The 19,477-nt window shown below is 47.6% G+C and overlaps 9 protein-coding genes across 9 annotated transcripts; 5 read left to right on the forward strand and 4 right to left on the reverse strand.

The window, feature by feature from the left end:
• Positions 1-144: 144 nt before the first annotated feature.
• dbp4 (RNA-dependent ATPase HCA4) lies at positions 145-2,535 on the reverse strand (the record flags this gene model as incomplete). Its single annotated transcript, XM_001820998.1, has 1 exon — positions 145-2,535. The coding sequence occupies one exon, from the start codon at positions 2,533-2,535 to the stop codon at positions 145-147; it is 2,391 nt and encodes a 796-aa protein (XP_001821050.1).
• A 306-nt stretch (positions 2,536-2,841) lies between these two features.
• AO090023000511 (J domain-containing protein) lies at positions 2,842-3,600 on the forward strand (the record flags this gene model as incomplete). The annotated part of the gene is made up of 2 exons (XM_023235632.1): positions 2,842-2,904; positions 3,001-3,600. 2 exons carry the CDS (start codon positions 2,842-2,844, stop codon positions 3,598-3,600), a joined length of 663 nt encoding a protein of 220 aa, XP_023090636.1.
• A 354-nt stretch (positions 3,601-3,954) lies between these two features.
• AO090023000512 (uncharacterized protein) lies at positions 3,955-6,219 on the forward strand (the record flags this gene model as incomplete). The annotated part of the gene is made up of 1 exon (XM_001821000.1): positions 3,955-6,219. The coding sequence occupies one exon, from the start codon at positions 3,955-3,957 to the stop codon at positions 6,217-6,219; it is 2,265 nt and encodes a 754-aa protein (XP_001821052.1).
• A 288-nt stretch (positions 6,220-6,507) lies between these two features.
• Positions 6,508-6,987, reverse strand: AO090023000513 (uncharacterized protein; the record flags this gene model as incomplete). The annotated part of the gene is made up of 2 exons (XM_023235633.1): positions 6,508-6,545; positions 6,621-6,987. 2 exons carry the CDS (start codon positions 6,985-6,987, stop codon positions 6,508-6,510), a joined length of 405 nt encoding a protein of 134 aa, XP_023090637.1.
• Positions 6,988-7,043: 56 nt separating this feature from the next.
• On the reverse strand, positions 7,044-7,448 carry AO090023000514 (uncharacterized protein; the record flags this gene model as incomplete). Its single annotated transcript, XM_001821002.3, has 1 exon — positions 7,044-7,448. The coding sequence occupies one exon, from the start codon at positions 7,446-7,448 to the stop codon at positions 7,044-7,046; it is 405 nt and encodes a 134-aa protein (XP_001821054.3).
• A 1,856-nt stretch (positions 7,449-9,304) lies between these two features.
• AO090023000515 (cytochrome P450) lies at positions 9,305-11,287 on the forward strand (the record flags this gene model as incomplete). Its single annotated transcript, XM_023235634.1, is given in 9 exon segments — positions 9,305-9,622; positions 9,674-9,762; positions 9,777-9,827; positions 9,873-9,889; positions 9,944-10,062; positions 10,104-10,424; positions 10,462-10,917; positions 10,957-11,141; positions 11,242-11,287. 9 exon segments carry the CDS (start codon positions 9,305-9,307, stop codon positions 11,285-11,287), a joined length of 1,602 nt encoding a protein of 533 aa, XP_023090638.1.
• A 1,141-nt stretch (positions 11,288-12,428) lies between these two features.
• Positions 12,429-13,334, forward strand: AO090023000516 (FAD synthase; the record flags this gene model as incomplete). The annotated part of the gene is made up of 1 exon (XM_001821004.3): positions 12,429-13,334. The coding sequence occupies one exon, from the start codon at positions 12,429-12,431 to the stop codon at positions 13,332-13,334; it is 906 nt and encodes a 301-aa protein (XP_001821056.1).
• Positions 13,335-14,849: 1,515 nt separating this feature from the next.
• AO090023000517 (putative RNA binding protein MSSP-2) lies at positions 14,850-15,676 on the reverse strand (the record flags this gene model as incomplete). The annotated part of the gene is made up of 3 exons (XM_023235636.1): positions 14,850-14,975; positions 15,031-15,130; positions 15,171-15,676. The coding sequence occupies 3 exons, from the start codon at positions 15,674-15,676 to the stop codon at positions 14,850-14,852; spliced, it is 732 nt and encodes a 243-aa protein (XP_023090639.1).
• Positions 15,677-17,653: 1,977 nt separating this feature from the next.
• Positions 17,654-19,245, forward strand: AO090023000518 (uncharacterized protein; the record flags this gene model as incomplete). Its single annotated transcript, XM_001821006.3, has 3 exons — positions 17,654-17,810; positions 18,035-18,225; positions 18,502-19,245. 3 exons carry the CDS (start codon positions 17,654-17,656, stop codon positions 19,243-19,245), a joined length of 1,092 nt encoding a protein of 363 aa, XP_001821058.1.
• Between the last annotated feature and the right edge of the window lie 232 nt (positions 19,246-19,477).

Below are 19,477 nucleotides of genomic sequence, written 5' to 3' on the forward strand. Positions count from 1 at the left end.
TCGAACCTTAGCCCTATCGACTATATACATAGAAAACTCTTATCATGGACATGCTTTTGATACTCCGCTAGTATAACAAATAAAAAAGACTGAAAAGGATATATCCATTGGCGATAAAAAGAGACCCACAGGGTACACATCTCATTACCCAAGCAATCCAGTCGCCAAAGATTCCAAATCCTCCAAAGTCTGGATTTGCTCGGGAGCCTTCGCGGCCGGTTTCTTGCTCTTCTTGTACCAGGGCTCTTCTTTGCTCTCTTCGGGCTCTGCAATACGAACCTTTTGCTTCTTGCTGGGGCGAGGTGCGTCGTCCTCCCTGTCTGATGCAGAAAACTCGTCGTCCTCCTTGTATGGAGCCAGCTGCGCCACAGCTTCCTCGGCTTCCTCCTCGGCAAGCAACTCACGCTCCCGAGCCTTGCGTTTCTCTTTCTTCTCCCGCCGTTTTTGTTTGGCCACCTCCTTGTCCTCCATATCGGCCGTGCGTGTCCGCTCGGTTTCCTCTGCCAAGAACCGGGCTTGTTGCTCCTTGGCATCTCCACGGGCCTTGAAGTCTTCTTCGTCCTCCATTTCGTACAATTCGTGCGCGTTGCCCTCGTCGTCGTAAATAAGTTTTGTTCCCTTTCCTTTGAATTTGAGCAGCTTCTTCTTCGACTTGAGTAGCTTCTCCCGACGTTTCGAATCAATGACCAATGTATCCTTGCCATCGAGTTGAACCACTTTAACACCCTTCTGCTCTAACTCCTCTTCAGAGTTACCGCCCAAGTCCTCATCTCCAGCGTCGAAGCGACGTTTAACAGACAGGAAGTCATCATCCTCGTCAGCATCGTCGGCAGCACTTGCGGTCTTACTGGGGTCAACCAATGTGCCGTCATCGTTGATAAGTTTCGAGTAGTGGTCGGCCAAGACGTCTTGGTTGCGCCTCTCGAACATACGGTCATACTTGGTCCGGACTTGCTTCTCATCCTTTTTGCTCTTCTTCTCGCCGCCTTCATCAGAATCATCGTCACTCGACAAGTAGGCCGTCGCCCGCGATGCGTTTTTGCGCTCTTTAGTGTCGTCTCCCTTGATGAACTTGATACGGGGAGCACCTGGAAGACCAAGACTGGAAGCAAAGTCTTCTAGCTTGAGTTCCTTAAGCTTGAAGACTTCCTTATCCTTCTGGACATAGACTGACTTAACGTAGGAGATAAACGCCTTTTGTCCCAGGTACTTAAGCTCCGGGTCTTTAAAGCACATATTTTGCAACTGGTCCCTAATACTCTGCTGCTTGTTGGCCTTGATATTGATGCGTTCAATCGGAACCTTCTTTTGCTCAAGGCGCTTCAACATTCCTGACTCCTCGCTAGGATCCAAAAACAACACTGCACGACCATCACGCTCATATCGGGCTGTCCGTCCAACTCGATGAATGTAAGTGTCGGCATCTTCAGGGCAATCCATTTGAATGACCCAGTCAACAGCGGGAAAATCTAAACCACGAGCAGTGATATCAGTTGAAAATAGGACTGCATGTTTTGCTTGTGAGAACTTTGCTGTGATATCCAGTCGTCCACCCTGCTTCTGCCGGCCATGAAGATGCATCAAAGGGATACCAGGTTGTAAATGGCGGAAGGATTCGTAAACGAATCGCACCTGCTTTCCGGAAGACAGGAAGACAATCGTTTTGGCTTTCAAGTTACTGCGAATAAAACTCCACAGAACATCAAGTTTCTGTGATAAGGGGGTAACGACATAGTGTTGCTGAAGTGTAGATGGGGTTGCGGAAGATGCTGTTTCGTGAACAGCCACGTACTCGGGATCCTGTAAGCTCAACCGGGCAAGATCCGACACCTTTTTCGTCTGGGTAGCACTGAAAAGTAATGTCTGCCGCTCTTTGGGTAGATGACCAACAATAGCATCCACGGTTTTCTGGAAACCCATGTCCAGGATACGATCCGCTTCGTCCAAGACCAGCATCTGCAGGTTGAACACATCGAACATAGCCGTCTGGTCCAAATGCTGTAGCATACGACCCGGTGTGCAAACCAAGATATTCATTCTTCCCAATCTTTCCTGTTCCTCCTTCAAGCTCTTCCCACCAATAATCAAGCCGGCTGAGAATGTATGATAGCGACCGATTTTGCGAAGAACCTCGAAGATCTGAATGGCGAGTTCACGAGTCGGAGATAGGATCAGAGCTCCCAGTCCATCATGCTCAGACCATTGCTTGCGGTACAAGTTCTCGAGAACCGGGATGAGAAAAGCGAGCGTCTTGCCGCTACCGGTCTTCGCGGCACCCAATATATCCCGACCCTTCAACGCATGGCCAATCGCACGAGACTGAATATCGGTGAGGGTTTTAAAATGCGACGAAGCTAGTCCGGAAGCAGTCGGTTCAGACAGAGGGAGATCGGAAAAGGACTTGTAGGTTTCCTTGATATCGAGATCCTCAACCCGCTGAGTAAGAGTCGACAAATCATCTTGCGCGCGCTTGCGTTTCAAAGTATGAGAGGATTTCGCATTCTTGCCGCTACGGGGACCGTTTGAAGGAGCCATGGTAAGCTCACCTGCTAGGTCGTTGAGATTTTGGGGAATTCCGTAACGATCTTTTCGATTTTTCTGAGCGCTGTTTCGAATGCGAAAGAAATCGCGGGCGGTGTATCAGTTACTTTTTTTTCTGCCGGACACTACTTTGCTGAGTCAGCGTGCGATAAGATGAAGGCTTATCGATGGTTATGGAGACATGCGACCATCTCTATTCTCCATGCGGAGCTTTTATCAGTAGCATCCGAATCTGTTACTGCATCCCTCACCTCTTTTCAACATAGGGATTGAGATTGGTTTATTTACACGTTAAGAAAGATGTCTTCCGATGAGCAAGATGCTTTGGATGCCCTGGAAAGGGAAGCGTCCGACTTTGTCAAGGTAACGAAAGCTCCAAACAAAGTGCTCGAGATTCGTCCAAACTGACTCTAAGACAGGATGCCGAGATTGATCGCATCAGGAAGGCATTTTCACTAGACGCGTGAGCTTAGCACTGTTTATCTGTCCGTGCCGTTTTTTAGACTAATTGTGAATGTTTGGAACAGATATGCCGTTCTCGACCTCCAGCCCGGAGTTACTGAATCCGATATCAAAGTACAATATCGCAAAAAGTCTCTACTCATCCATCCTGATAAGACAAAGAACCCAGCTGCTCCAGACGCGTTCGATCGTCTTAAAAAGGCCCATTCTACACTAATGGAGGAGAAGTCGCGCACGTACCTCGATGAATGTATCGCAGATGCGCGACGGTTGTTAATTCGTGAACATAAGTACACATTGGATTCGCCTGAATTAAAGACAGAAGAATTCAAGAAGGAATGGCGTCAGAAGACAGTGCATGTGTTGCTAGATGAAGAGGCGCGTCGGCGAAGACAAGCCAAGGCTAAGTTACAGGAGGAAGGTCGTGAAAGGCGTAAAGAAGAGGAGGAAATTGAAGAAAGAAAACGAAAGCGTGATCAGGATAAGGCATGGGAGGACAGTCGCGATGAGCGTATCAGCAGCTGGCGAGATTGGCAGAAAGGGAAGAAGAGTGAAGGAGACAAGAAGAAGAAGAAGAAAATGAAAGTCCTTGGCTGATTTGCAGGATACCATCGTTTATCATAGACCCCTCCATCACAGCGACACAGGTCGAAGACATCATAGCATTTGAAAATTTGTATTGCTGCGTCTTAATGGAAAGCATTGTCACCAAGCTTGTAAGAATTCTACGAGCAGCTTACGATTGCCTCTGCATTTAGACTTAGACCGAGTTGGATTCGACTTACTTACCTTGTGACACCCATGACTTGGCACTGTCCCCCGCCTGAATGGACACATTGGCTTCTTCTTCTTCTGCACTTTTAGGTTGATGCATCTATTGCAGTGAGCTACTATGCTGAAAGTTTATATAACCAAAGGATAACCAGGAGGCCTAGAATTCACCTTGTCAAAATGGCGAATATAGCGCAGCTTCCACCGGAATTATTCTGTCCGGTGCTTGATCTTGCTTTCGAGAATCAAAGTGATATTCAGCTGCTCTGCAGTCTCTCTCTTGTTAGTCGCCAATGGTACGAGGCCCTGGTTCCTCGTATATACGCTGAATGGACCTACAATGGTGCGAGGCAGTCATTCAGGTCTCTCTGGAACTTTCTCAGGACCATCCTCAACGATTCCCGTATAGCAGCCTTGGTTCACTCCTTACATATAGGCAACTGGGGTTACTATCCATATGCACGATCTGGTGAGTGGGAAGAACTAAATCTTCCACAGAATGAGATTACCCTTTTCCGTGAAGCTATCAACAGGGTGGGGATCAAACACCTAGAATCGAATATCATCAAAGATATACGAAAGCGTGATCGACGACCGCTGATGGCGCTTCTTCTAACATGTCTCCCAAACATCACGAGAATATATACACACGTGCCGCAGTCTGATCCTGTCCTCAGCGCAGTTCTCAGACAAATATTAGACTGTCAGAGTGGTGACAATCCATCAACAATCCTTAGCAAGCTGAGCGACCTTTATGTACTTGGCGAAGTGGACGTTCCTCCCCGTGACCTCGTGAATCATAACCTCCTTCCAGGAGCCGATCAAACTCCATTGCGCCTCGATGACCTGTGGCCCGCACTTCATTTGACGGGTCTTCGGACGCTCTCGCTTTACGGTCTCGATACAGCAAACGCAGCCCTTCGGCTTGGAGCCAGTCCTGCCATATCTCGTCTGAAACACTTTTCCATCACCGGTGGCTTTAATTCCAGCTGCACTTACGCAGATCTCAGAGCTCTGCTCGCCTTACCAGAAGCATTGACCAGCTTCTCATTATATATACAAGATTATGCGTTTGGTTCAATCGGAGGTGATATGATATCAAACGCGGGCCTCTGGAAAGTCCTAAAAAAGCACCAGAGCAGCCTTGAATACCTCGACATTTATCGTGACGCTGAGCACACAGGGCTCTACATGAGTCAAGGCCATTTTGGTCTTCTTCATTCCTTTACATGCCTCAAAAAGCTTTGTATCCAAGCAGAAGTCTTACTCGGTAGCTTCTGGGACCGGCCCAACGCCCCCTACCGCTTGAAAGATCGTTTGCCATGCAATCTCGAGTCTCTCACGCTCTATGGGGGTAAAAGGTTCTTTAACACTAGTAGTATAGGTGTGCACCTGCAAGAGGCACTGAACAGTGGGATATTTTCGTCCCTCGCTTCGGTTGAACTAGAAGGCTTCTATGTTGATTCTGACATCTCGGAAGTGTGCCGTCAAAACGGTGTTACCCTTTCAATGGGACGAAGCTGCCACCACAAAGCCCCAAGAGATTGTCAACTTCGGAAGGAGGGAAGCTGCCCGCCGTTCGTGCAGAAGACACACCACATGCGAATGGATGGCCAAAGACGAGCGGTTATGTTCGCTTTCTTCCCTGAGGAATGTCGGGACCGTCGCGAGATACTACTGCCCCTCGACGACAGCATGGACGCCTACGAGGAGAATGATGCAAAAGACGAAGACCTTGACCAATGTGCCGGTGACTTGAAACTACGTATGTTGGACTTCTGGGTACACAATGGAGGCACAGCGTACATGGTCTTTCAGAACTTTGCACACTCCTCGCTGCCACCGCTTTTTTCCTTCGCCATATATTTTACGCATGCTCACGTGTCGCGGGAAAAGATAGATCATCGGGCTTTATACCATGCTCTTTGTGACTCGTACAGCAACTACGATGTTCGCTTCGATCTCTATTTTGTCCCCGGTATAACTGAAGAAGGATGTATAGCTCATTATCGACAGGAGGGACGCTTTCGTGGGGATTACAAAAGGCAACTCAAGGCATATAAGGAGAGTAGTCGTTACGATGTTTCGCCAGGGGTGGGAGCTCTACCCAGTATGGTACGCGACTATTCTGATACTGGTTTCTATCGAGGATTGCTGTTCATATGTACTGAACCAGAATGGAATGGCGACCAGGAAATCTTGTGGTCTGTGCAGTTCGACCCGATCCGACAGGCAGAAGATGGTACGGAGTCGTCCGATGAAGAAAATATTCCCCTTAATTGTATCCAACGGCACCCGATTAATGACAGCAGCCGCTGGTATGAAGGTTACGGTGGCGAATGCCCGATTGACCGATGGATATCCGATATAGCATCCTGGCATAGGGAGGAATTGAGGGGACCCTGGCTGAAAGCAACACGAAGAGGCTGGCAGAGTTGGCGATAGTTGGACTTACGAGTTATGATTTCCTTACATCAATGATTCTAAGAGGTATGTCTTTGGCAATCAAACTCAGAATGATTCCATATTTCACATTTTATTCAGCGCCGATCAGACAGTATGTATGGCATATTCCGCCCTCAGCTTTTCATATAGTGCTTGCCTGTCACATTTACCAGCATATTTTTTATCCCAACCATCTATTGCGATTTTACAGACCATTTCAACAAGCTATAGTATAATCCAAAGAAAGGAAACACACGTAACACCCGATATAACATACCAATTCAAAGATCAAGGATGATCCTCACTCCAATCAAAATCGTGTTTTACTGTAATAGCCATACGAGCAGAGTCATCCATAAGCACAACGCTATCCGTATCCCTCCTATACGAATTAGGCTCACTATGAGCCGAAACGGTCGTCAGCACTATCTCATCCTCCGGTCGCAATTGGGCATTCGGAGTGGCTTCATTCCCGTCTAACTGTTGAAACGAACGACTTTTGCTCTGCGACTTATCACGCCGTTTCCTCCTAGAAGCCGATAGCGAGAAGCTACCGAATAGTCGCTCGGCGTTGGATCCGAGAACGAGCTTCGTGGTTCTTCGAAGCAGTGCGTTCAGCGTGGGTAGACATGCACAAACAATGCCGATGCAGGGCTCAATGGTAGACCATAGGTATACGTCACCCATCACCCAGTTGATGTCGGGGTTCGTCGCAAGTAAGGTCAAGTAGTAAATACGAACCATACTTCCCACGGAGACGCTGTACATGACGATTAGCTCGCTCGTTGCTCTCGGGTCATGGTAGTAAGGTATAGCGGTCACTCTTACAACCCACCTAAGAGGAAGATACCGGATATCAGTACCTTCTGCATCGGGCGTATTTGGAGTCTGGAGATGATCGGGATCGGAACAAGTAGCGTGATAACATCGGTGAAGACATTTGTTGCCGCGTTGCCAAGGTAGAATGCATACAGGTTGATGATGCACTTTCCTCCCGACGGATCAGCAAACTGCGTATAGAAGTATGACAGTGGCCGACAGGAGCATAAGAAGGCAACCATGCAGCAAGCGCCATGGCCGATACTGAGGGCCAAACAGAGCCACATCATCCAGTTCATTCCAAATATCCGGCGATAGAGGAGGATGATCGAGACTTTAATAGAGGGAAGTAGAACTAGATAGATGAAAATATAAGCGAATAGAATCTTGCCTGTCAGTCTCCAGTCCATATAATGTGTTCCAAGTAGTCCGAAGGATGCATTACCTTTCGCATGTTCACTACATCGTCAAGCGTTCCTCTCCACACATGCTTTCCGAGACCGCAGTATCCCGCTGAAAGTTGACAACAATCAGCTACTTGAAACTTGACTTTCCAGGAGATAATATTGAAGGTATTTACCCAGTATAGTTGCAACTAGAAGTGTAGTCAACGGTACCTATGCTATACTTTTGAGTAGAAATCCTTTTTATCATGATTGAGATTTTAAGAAAAGGGAGGCGACTTACAAGAGACGCTGCAATCAACCAATCGTCAAGCCCTAAGCTGATCCTTTGAACTTTGATCCGCGTAACAAATCGAAGTATCACAGCGATAACAGCGACGATATATAGGGCAATAACGGTTGCATTTATCTGGGGAGTCTGGTTGTCGTTTAGGTCGATACCAGGCGGTTGCGGCCCGAAGATATCTGTGACCGTCACCATGCTCGCAACAAGTCCAACCGTTTAGCGGATACCGAGTTGAAATCAACACAATGGCAACAGTCAGGGAGCACCAGTGGGTAGCAAACTAGCGAGAGGGCGAGCTCTGGCAACATCCATAGTGAAGAACACCAAATTAGATGCGAGACACTGAGATACAATTGAGAGGATTGATGATCTGATATGCCCGAGTAACAAAGTACGACCGACGGATTATTCACTATTTTTAAATGACAAGGGTATACTAATTTGGCCCCCATTAGCACAATCTTTTAAACCACGTAATAGCATGGATCATTATATAGACCTATCCCGTGAAGTGGATCTGCTGATGAAGAATCAGGGCATGAGAGCCTACTTGACTGGGTCTGGCGTGTGTGTTACTATGCCTGCATATGCAGAGGACATTTTTCAGTAATGTGCTGACTTAGCCAAGACCAGTACTAGTCATGGATTGATTAAGTATGTACTTTTGTCAAGAGCCTATGCCATTTGTAGTTTTACATAAGTTTTGTTGGCTAAATGGATTAATCCAAACCATCTCACGCCTATTGACGCATGGCCCAAGACTCGCACTTAAGACACTTGCAAGCACTCTGTAAGCTAACAGGGCGACACAATTACAACTTCATGACCTCGGACAGTGATGTATTAATACTCAATCTGGCCCTCTGGTGGCCAAGTTGAAAATGCCTGGGTATTCAATGGGCTTAGTACCGGAGTCTGGTCGGTGGCGTTGCCAAACCACGGCTCGCCGGGCCGCCCCGTCACAAAGGGGATAAAAGGCCGTAGATTGGCGCGGACCCCTGCCCTAAGGAGGAGCTAATATGCATACTCTGTAGATGATGCCCGGAGTTGTTCCAAATCAGGACAATCATTACTGGTCCGCTTTTAGCTCTCTTTTGAAACCCTTTGTCATATTGTAGCACAGTACACATGCAGATCTACGTTTAAATATGCCTGGATCCTGCATGGCTTAAGCGCACGCCACAAAACCTCCTTGCAGCCAAAGACAGGGAATAATACTAGCTTTAGTCCAGCCAACATGCAACTATACCATGGGTAGCAGTAACCGTTGCTTTAGCACCACTACATAGTTTAGTGTGGAAAGCACACTACTCTGCAAGTAGCTCTTTTGTAGTATCTTTAGCATACTAGTATAGTTAAATACATTTATAAACTTTCTCCAATCACTGAAGACCTATTACCTCATTTCTCATCCTCAGAGTAATATCCGATGCGAGCTCCCCACCTCCTCTCTCCTATGACATAACGTGCACGGAATGTAAACTTGTCCATATAGCCTCTTCTTAAGACGGACAGAGATAGCTCAGGAATACTATCTTGGACAATTATTACTGTCTACGTAAATATAACATCGCTCATGGATATCGCCTTCAAACTTGTCCTGTTAGGAGCTACGCTCATCCTATCCCACCTTATCTGGAATTACTTCCGATCCCCATTAAAGTCGTTTCCTGGGCCATTTAGCGCCAACCTCTCCAATTTATGGCGTCTTCAAGATGTGTTCAAGGGCCTTTGTGACATCACACATAATGAGCTTCACCGCAGATATAGATCTGCAGTCTGCATAGGTCCCAACGTGTTAAGTCTCTCTGACCCTGCATTGATCAACCAGGTGTATTCTACCAGAGATCCGTGGGTTAAGGTGAGTAGCGAACGTACCCAGGATCCACAGCATGTATATACATGATACAATACGAAGTACCTCTAATTCCATATTTGCTCGCAGAGTGACGTGTACAATGTGAACGACTCGGTAGTATCCGGCGTTCGTATTAAGAATCTCTTCTCCCACCAAGACGAACAGTGGCATGCCAAGTACATCCGACCAGTCAAGAACTAGAGCCCGGTGTCGACATAACCATCAACCTTTTTCTGGAAAGGTTACGAGAAAGATTCGTTTAAACGGGTAACACTTGTGATATGAGCGAGTATATCAACTATTGTAAGCTTAGGTACTCGCGTTTCAGACACCTCAGCTGATATTATCGATCTCTAGTTACATGGGACACCATGAGCCAGCTCAGTTATTCCCAGTCTATTGGTATGCTAGAAGCGAAAAATGATCGCTTTGGAATCCTGGAAGTATCTAATAGGTCTCTGGACTATTTCGCATCGGTAAGTGTACAGATCTACGGTGAACGGACCTTGTGTGCAAGCCCAAGACGCTCATTTCCTCGTTCCTGCAGGTGTGCCAAATCCCGATGTTGGATTTACTTCTAGACAAAAACCCCATCTGCCGCTTGGGGCCTCCTAGCTTTGGGTGGTCCGTGAAATTCAGCGCAGAACAGTATCAAGAGCGCTTTACCGAGGGGAAGCAATCGCACAATGGCATCAAAGACTTTCTAGATCGATACATCGAGACCAAAAGCAAGATGCCTAACATAGTGGATGATAATGTAGCCCAGATGTACCTGGTCCTCAATATAATAGCGGGTAGCGACACAACAGCGAGGGCCATTTCCGCGGCAGTCTATTATGTGCTGAAAAAAAAGGGCTGTATACAGCCGTCTGCAGGAAGAGCTTCGGGGAGCTAATTTATCCACGCCGCCCCAGTGGAAGGAGATTCGGAGTCTCCCTTATCTCGACGCCGTCATGCGGGAAACTATGCTTGTTCATCCGGGTGTTGGGCTCTTGCTCGAGAGAATTGTTCCAAAGGGTGGATTCACGCTACCGGACGGGCGCTTTGTCCCTGAGGGCACCATTGTCGGCATGAATCCCTGGGTCATTAATCGCAACAGAACCGTTTTCGGGCCTGAGCCTGATTCATTCAAGCCTGAGCGGTGGCTACCGGCGGAGGGCGAACATGACGAGGCGTATCAGACTAGGTTCTCGAAGATGAAAGGTACAGACTTAACCTTCGGTGCAGGGCCCCGGGCATGTCTGGGAAGATACATTTCCCAGTTGGAGAGTTACAAATTTGTTGCGACGCTATTCACGATGTTTGATGTGAGTTTTGGCTGTTTACAAGATGTGATATAGAATACCTGACAAGCTTTTCCCCAAATCGAGCTGGAACACCCTGACCATGAGTGGGAGGTGACCAACTCCTGGTTTGTGAGGCAGAAAAATATTCCTGTTGTGATTCAAAAAAAGAAAGTCTTGAACTGCACTCCCTCAGTACAGTGGGCTAGCACTGCATTAATGTATATGCCACAACGCGAGTCGTTCAGCCGAGCTCTTCCTCCTCTTCATTGGTAGTTTCACTTTAACTATCTATTCTTGACAGTACTCATAAATCCTAACAAGGAAAATCAATTTGATTACTGTGCAAAGCATATAGATCCAATAACCTAGCGGTCAGAAGTTCCAGATTGGGACCTCAAAGCTGCAGCACGACTAAACTATGGGGATTGCTTTGTCCAACTAAGTACCCGAACCAATCATATTAACAATGTATCAGGTACAAATCTGGGACTCTAAATATAGACAAGCTTATACAAAGCGATTGTGGCCCACGGTACATAAAGCTTCTATCAGACAAAGAGTCAAAGACCCGATAGCGCACTGCTGAGCATTACCGAAGCATGGATAGAATAACCATAACATTAAAATTGCCTCTTATACAAGGCCAGAATTCGGCTTCGGTTACTGAATTCCTATATTCGACGCCTTTGGTTATAGTTCGCATATTGGACTTTATATATGGTTCTGATATTCCGGATACAACGATATATATATGACTCGTGAGTGTCTCTATCTAGTCACACCGGCTGTAGTACTGGTACCCTTTCAGGAGGCTCCTAATTTGCCTCTTGACTTCTTCTTCTTCTTCTTCTTATTAGGTTCTAGAAGTGAATGTAGATGTAACATCCCTAATCAATGTAGTATTTGCAAGGAAAGTAAATGTTAAATGTTCGCAAGAATGGCCGAACGAAGTCCGCCGAGCAAACCCCGAACGGTACGGGGGAACAATACCATAATCTGAATGAGCGGGAAGGACTGTACAGATAGCAGTTCTCACTTCCTAGCGTCTTTGTTGTTTCCTTGATTGATATTGTAGTCTTTCAGCCCAGATAGGACCTTCCCCCCACAGAACCACAACCTGGTCTTTATCCATGAAGAAAGACATCGAAAAAGTCCTATCAGGCAACGCACATGCGATAAGAAAGCGGTCAGGATGCGGGGCGCGGGGCGAACGAACCGATTCGTTCGGACCGACAAGTGCGACCAGAAGATTCTCCAGAAGTGTCATCACCCTCGGTCTCGATTTCTTATCGCACGACGTACGGTCGACTCAATTGACCCCTGACCGAGTTTATACCGGGACCATCAAAACGAAAATTTTATTGACTGTCATCATTTTTTAAATACCGACTAGCATCGCCACGATTTATTCTGTTCGATTCCCTAGATTTCAACTTTCGTCTCATCTGTTAATTGTTCAAGTTCCCGCCCCTCCATTCAATCAACCTCCCACCATCACCAGCCAGATATCATCAGTCCCTCCCGCTCGATAATAAAATAGAACATACATAAGAAGAATGACCGACACAGCTATTCAACCAGACCCGGTCTTAGCTCAATTAAATGGCGGCACCTCGAACCTAAAAAACATGGCCCCCCATCTCCCCTCCCCACAAGCACAATACACCTCCACATCTTCCACACAACAGCCAACAACATCCTCCTCCCTCTCAGAAATAATCGCCCAATGCCACCACAAAGTGCACGCCTTTCTCGCCGAGTCCCATCCTCCCGATTCCCTCCTCGCCGCCGTTCAACGCCAAACTCGCATCTCCCTCGACGTCGCCGCAACGGCCCTCTCCCGTTACAGCCTCCCGGAGCTCGCCCTCTCCTATAACGGTGGGAAAGACTGTCTGGTCCTCCTGGTGCTCTTCCTCGCCAGCCTGCACCCGCATCCACCGCCCGAGAAGGGCGGCCTCAAGTCCATCCCAGCGATATATGCTCTACCGCCAGATCCCTTCCCTACAGTCGAGGAGTTCGTCCAGTGGTCGTCGAGCGCCTACCATCTTGATATTATAAAGTATACGACGGAGCCGCCAAAGACGACGCTCAAGTCAAGTTTCGCGCACTACCTGTCTCTCCATCCTAGTGTGAAGGCGATCTTTGTCGGCACTCGTCGGACGGATCCCCATGGCGCAAAATTGACTCATTTCGATCGGACGGATAGTGGTTGGCCCGATTTCGTTCGCGTTCACCCAGTCATTGACTGGCACTATGCGGAAATTTGGGCCTTCATCCGTCAACTGGGCTTAGAGTACTGCCCTCTTTACGACCAAGGATACACGAGTCTCGGTGGCCAGACGGATACTCACCCGAATCCCAAGCTTCGGGTCGACACTACGGCCGGTAACGAAGCCACAAAACACTACCGACCAGCGTATGAGTTGACTGAAGACCTGGAGGAGCGGCTGGGACGCAATTAGTTTCCCTTGACCGCCTGCATGGAGGGTTCCCGGCACCGTCAAGCTGTTCGCGCAGAAGTTCTTTGTTTGGTCCGATGTTTGCATAGAGAGCGATCCGAGAAGATTGGATGACATTGCGTATTGGACCCCATTTCTATTCCCGCCCGCTTTCACAGCTTTCTCCGTTCCTCTTATATCTCTATGTATATGGTAGAAGGATAGATTTTATATATCTCTATGGCTGCTGAAACCCTTTGTGCTGCTGTTTGCAAGGCCGCAAGTGCAAATTCCATTAGACATTTACCTTAACTTTTATCATGTTGAACAAAGTAATGTGTCTCTAAGTCAGATACCACAAATAGCAATTCTCTTCCATGCCCATCCATCTCCTTTTGGATGGTCTTCAAGTGTGCGAACCAAGCGTACACAATACAGATCTTAAAAGCCATTCTGCTGACCACAATAGAACGGGAATGTTGTCAAAACAAATCAAGACCAGGTAGCAATCGACAAAATCAAAAGACGGCCGCACGGCGGTGACAAAACAAACAAAATTGACAGAACAAACATGGAAAAGCAAAAGGTGCAAAATGATGTGCTTTTGTAAACATTGTGACCTATAGCATATGCTGGCAAGTAGTCATGGGGTCGAATTTGGTGATAAGTCCAGAAGGAATTCGCAAGTGATTTAGTGGATGGATCGCGGAGATTTCACAATAATCTCCCTGCGTGACGGAATAGGTGACAAAGACTCAGCTTTGGTATTCTCCTTCCGGGGGCTGGTTGGCCCAGAACGGGATTCGGCACAAGGAGAGTTGGGCAAGGCTGTCCTGGACGACACTGTCCTAGACGAACCGCTAGAGATGGTTTCCATCCAACCCATACGAGTGATGGGAAGCCGCCCACGATAGACAGGTGTGTGATCAAGTGTCGCTGGGCTGTTCCCCGCGGACCAGGTGTTGAGGTGCACATTGCTGGGCTGATTCTTCACCATAGGATACCTGTTTTCTCATCAGCCAGGTTCATCTTTTCTGTACACTTGTCGATACGTACGGAGGAGAAATGGACGTCGCAGGAGTCCAGGTAGGGCCCACTCCCACGGGCGAGGGATAACTGATTTGGGAGTTGGGGCTGAGATGGGACGCAGTTTGTTGCAGACGATGCAAAGAAGGCGATGGGGTCGAGCCTTGGACTACCTCAACGGAGTAATTGTACTCCCCAGCACGATAAGCACGGCGCTCATTGCTTTGCTGTTTGAGTAGCTTCTGCGCCTTTGTGTCTGCAAAGCGAAGGAGTAACTTGACGCCATCTTTTGCCGTGGTATTGTGGTATTCGGTCAACACTTTCTCTGCGATTTCGCGGGTCTCGAATCTAGCAAACTTGTTAGGTTGCAACGACATAATGGAATGCGCTGGGACACCAACCGAGCGAATCCAACCTCCTTACTCACGCCTGTCTTTTCATCGCGGCTAATCTTCTCGGATACGACACGGTAGGGCTCAAAATGACGACGAAGATCCTGAAGAGAAACGTTTGTTAACCCAATAACGATGGGAAGATCAGTTGGCTCACCGCTTCAGTCCAGTCGTTCGGAATGTTGGTGCAGTAGATATTGGTGGATGTTTTGTCTTCCAGATCCTTGAGGCGCGAGTTACGAGATTTCTGAACCATGTCAACCATGATCGCCGTCCATTGAGCGCCGCAGGTGGTGTTTTACCTGAGCAAAGCTGGCTTGATAACCAAGATAGAAGAAACCCCGAATGCAATTCTCGCAGGATTCGAAGTTGTAGTATTGCACGAAGCCAAAGCTACCGCTTCTGTGAGTGACGAGATGGTAACTATGGACACGTCACATACCCTTTGCAAAGGCCCGTATCCAAATCCACGATCGCCTTGCAACGATCAATCTTTCCGAAGCGGGATGCATATGCGTAGAGCATCTCATCGGTCGTCTCCGGCAGGAAACCTCGGATGTAAACATTGGTAATACCCTCACGATTCTCGAGGCATTTGGCGAGGGTAAGATCGGACGGATTGGTCCACATTGCAGGCACTGCCCGTGGAATCGGGGGATCCTGCTGTGTCAGACTCTCCAGGTCTTGGAGGATGTAACCGTTGGGAGTTTTCATCATCTGAAAAGGAAGGCTGAGGCTTTCGTTCTTCTGCTCCTCATTACAGTTCACCAGATAAGGAAGGGTAGGGTATGGAAGAACATTTGGGTACATATATGGCACCTGAGGTATCTGCGGTATCTGAGGCATCTGATCCGGGAGAAACACAAAAGGGTATTTTGGACGCTGTGCTTGAAGATTCAAGGCGCCGAGGAGAGGGGTCAAGACATCACCCGAGTGCTGAGGAGCCATGATAACCTTGCAATCACTGGCAACCTTCAACAGGAACTTAGCTGACGGCACAGACTCTTTGGAGCTTGTTCTGATGTAAACTTGTACGTGCTTGATAGACGACTAGTAACGGGTCATTTGAACAACGCAGGGAACGGGGAGAACAGGAATCAAATTAAGCAACAAGGGTGAGAGTGAAGAAGAGGAGGAAGAGATGGAGGAGAAGATGAAGGAGGAATGCACAATGAGCGGGAAATTCTCTTCATATCGTCGCTCGCTATAAGGAAAGAGTATGGTGTCTTCCATACATGGCAGGAACCGTCGGGCTTGTTGGGGAAGGAACTTACAGTCAATACCAAAGTAGGTCGCAGTCTGAACGACACCCGAAAGTGTGACCTGGACAATCTATAGTAGCAGTTGGCTGCACCTGCTTAACAGATACTACTCGATACAAGAGGCTTGTTTACTAGGGCTCGATTGCAATGATATTAATGGAAACTATAAACGATTTTAATCGTTGATTGTGTAGTATGAATATTCACAAGCTACTACTTCTATCAGATCACATTTAAAAAGAAAGAGCAGGTGACTTACATTCTCCTTTATACCATTAGTATTCTTATTTTGAGTATATAGTTGGGTTCCATAAACCATATGTGGCCTCATATACCAATAGGTACATAGCGGCTCATACTAGGTGGTCAGAGCCGCTGGGTAGTTATACATATGGGGGGTCACATACTTTTGACTCCTACTGTATATATTCTTTATAACTCGTTAATTCGTATAGCCCTATCAACTGTGATTTCAGGCAATCGTAGAGTTCACATAAAGCCGAGCGAGGTGTCCAAGGGCTCGTAAGCTCAGAGGTAGTGAGCTCCTTCTATATCATTCGTTCGACATTCTATCTAGTGCGGTCCTGTTCAAAGTGGATCCTATGTTTACAAGCCGCTCATTGGTTCCTTGAAACCCTTTGTAGGACCAATGAAGCTATTCGACCAACTATATGGATACATTCATTGAGATGTCAGCGAATCTGTTTAGCCGAACAGGTTCGACAGGTCATTCGTCGGTTGGATCGACAATTGCATTTACACTACAGGCGAAAAAACTCGAAATCACATAACTATGGATCGTAAGCGTCATTGTCAATAGTAACACTTTCCACCCCGGTAGTCCTTACAATGTTTGACTAAAGGGTAGCTCTGATTTTGAGAATAGTGAAGAGTGAATTAGTTCGAGTTATGTTTGTCCGAAGACGTGGAAAGTTATCCTAAAGAAAATAAATATCCAAGTTCTACAACTCCCTTGTATGTCTGGAGAAGCTGACTAAAACGAAATAGGATAAAATCAAAATACAAGGTTAAAATAAGGAATGGAAAAGAAGGTTAGGAAAAGTAATCCATGGGAAGGTAAGTTAAGGCTATCCTGCACGTTGGCGTCAGTATACATCAACTTCGGTGGATAAACGATAGCCTCACAAGGTCTATGGTGTTTAGCCACTGGATGTAGTTAGCTTGGGCGTTCTCCCTTACAGATCCGGTCCTTGTCCACTAAACCCCAGAGCGTTAGGACGGTCTTTCACGTGAGGATCTCGGCTCTCGGAGCTCCGCAGCCATTCCCGAAGAGGATTTCCCCGCATGGGACAGAGCGGAGAAGCTGGAGTGTCGACAGCAAGTCAGACCACTTGGAGTTACCAAATCCTGTGCCTGAGAGGTCCCGATCCTTCCCTGATGGGTGGATAGCTCGGGTAGCAACGGACAAAATACCTCGTTTCCTTATTCCCGTCGAGTCAATTGACCCTCACGGTTCTGCCTACGAAGCCAGCGTTTGAACTTTATTACCCTGGTTGAAGGACATGGGTTACATTGGAGCAAATATAACTATAGCTGCTCCCCCATTCTTTCCCTCGTCGTCCGCGTACCCGACGGAAAACACCCATACTTAATTTACCAGCCTCTTGGTGCCCTGTACAGTACACACGCTTGAGCTGTCAAGATGAGCATGTCGCGTGCGCTATCCCTTCCTCTGCGGAGGGTGTCTGCCACTTCCCCAACCATGCGTTTGTCACCCTCAGCGTTCACAGCTACTAGAGCATTCTCAAGTTCATTACGACGTGATGATACGTGGGGGTTTATCGGATTAGGCCAAATGGGTATGTTAATGTTGTTTTTGGTTCAACTATAACCTTTATCCTTTCCCGACCCTTCGGATACCCAGAATGATTACCGCGGGCACTGGGCCACAGCTCCTATATTTGATTTCCACTTTTCACCTCCTTATACCCGAACTCATTGAATATACTATCTCGTTCTACTTTACGCCCCTCGCCTCTTCTAAGCGTATGCACTACCGGGAACTAACACCATGTCTCCACAGGCTACGCCATGGCCAAGAACTTACGCGCTAAGATCCCCGCATCCGACACACTAATCATCCGCGACATAAACGAGAACACCGCCAAAAGATTCGTCGAAGAGACCCAAGAAGCTGTCCGGAACAGTGGAGCCAAGGAAGACACCTCGAAGGTGCTTATCGCCCAAAACGCGCGAGAAGTAGCGGAACAATCGGTAAGTTTCGCGTTGCGTTTTTATTAATCCCCCGGCGAACAATTCATGTTACAGGATCCGCACAAACCTTGCTTTAAAGGAGTCTTCATTATGACTGGACAGTGCTATAATTATATACATGGATTTGGCTAGTTACATTGGCGAAGAGGACAAAAAAGAAAAAGAAAAAAAAAGAGAAAAGAGAAAGAGAAAGAGAAAAGGACTGGAATTATTTGATTAGTTACTAGCGGGTCTGAAAGCACGAAGGCGCATACTAAACTACCACCTACTCTCCAGACAGTGATAGTCACCAGCCTTCCGGAACCCGAACACGTCAAAAATGTCTTCTACTGTATGCTCCGCCACGGCGAACTCCCGGCCCTAGAAAAGGAGCGCTTGTTTATCGACACCTCCACGATCGATCCAGCTTCGTCCCGAGAAATTGCCAATGCAATCCACACAACGCGCCAAGGGCGATTCGTCGACGCCCCGATGTCAGGCGGAGTTGTGGGGGCCCGCGCCGGCACGCTCTCCTTTATGTTCGGGGCTTCATCGCAGACCGGCGAGCTCGTTGACCGCGTCCAGTCCGTTTTGATGCTAATGGGCAAGAAGGCCTGGCACATGGGTAATTCGGGAACAGGCGTTTCCGCCAAATTAGCCAACAATTATCTCCTGGCCATCAACAACATTGCCACTGCCGAGGTCATGAATCTGGGAATCCGTTGCGGACTCGACCCCAAGGTCCTGGCCGATATGATCAATACATCGACTGGTCGCTGCTGGCCGATGGAGATCAATAACCCGGTTCCGGGCGTGGTCGAGACCGCGCCAGCATCGCGCGAATATGCCGGTGGGTTTGGCATTAGTTTGATGAATAAAGATCTTCGCCTGGCGATTTCCGCTGCGGAGGAGTCTGGTACTCCCCTCGCGCTGGCCGATAAGGCCCGGGGGGTGTATAAAGCGGTGGAAGATGAACATCGAGGTAAGGACTTTTCGGTGGTATACAAATGGCTGCAAGAGCAGTCGGCTACTCAATCGTAGCAGATTATCATCGGATTGAAATTGTTCTTCTTGGTTGATATTCCTTTAGCGCGGCACTGTTTTGGGAACCCTACATAGTTTTCTGATTTCTTATTTTTTTTTCTTACGTTATATGCGATGATATATGCGGCAGAGTTAGAATTACATACGCGGGCAATTGAACAAACATGACGAAATTATAGTTGTATTCCCTCCAGGTTTGGCCAGATAATATACATAAGTCTAACTTCTA

This window comes from Aspergillus oryzae, chromosome 3 (assembly GCF_000184455.2).
Source record: "Aspergillus oryzae RIB40 DNA, chromosome 3".
Lineage (NCBI taxonomy): Eukaryota > Fungi > Ascomycota > Eurotiomycetes > Eurotiales > Aspergillaceae > Aspergillus > Aspergillus oryzae.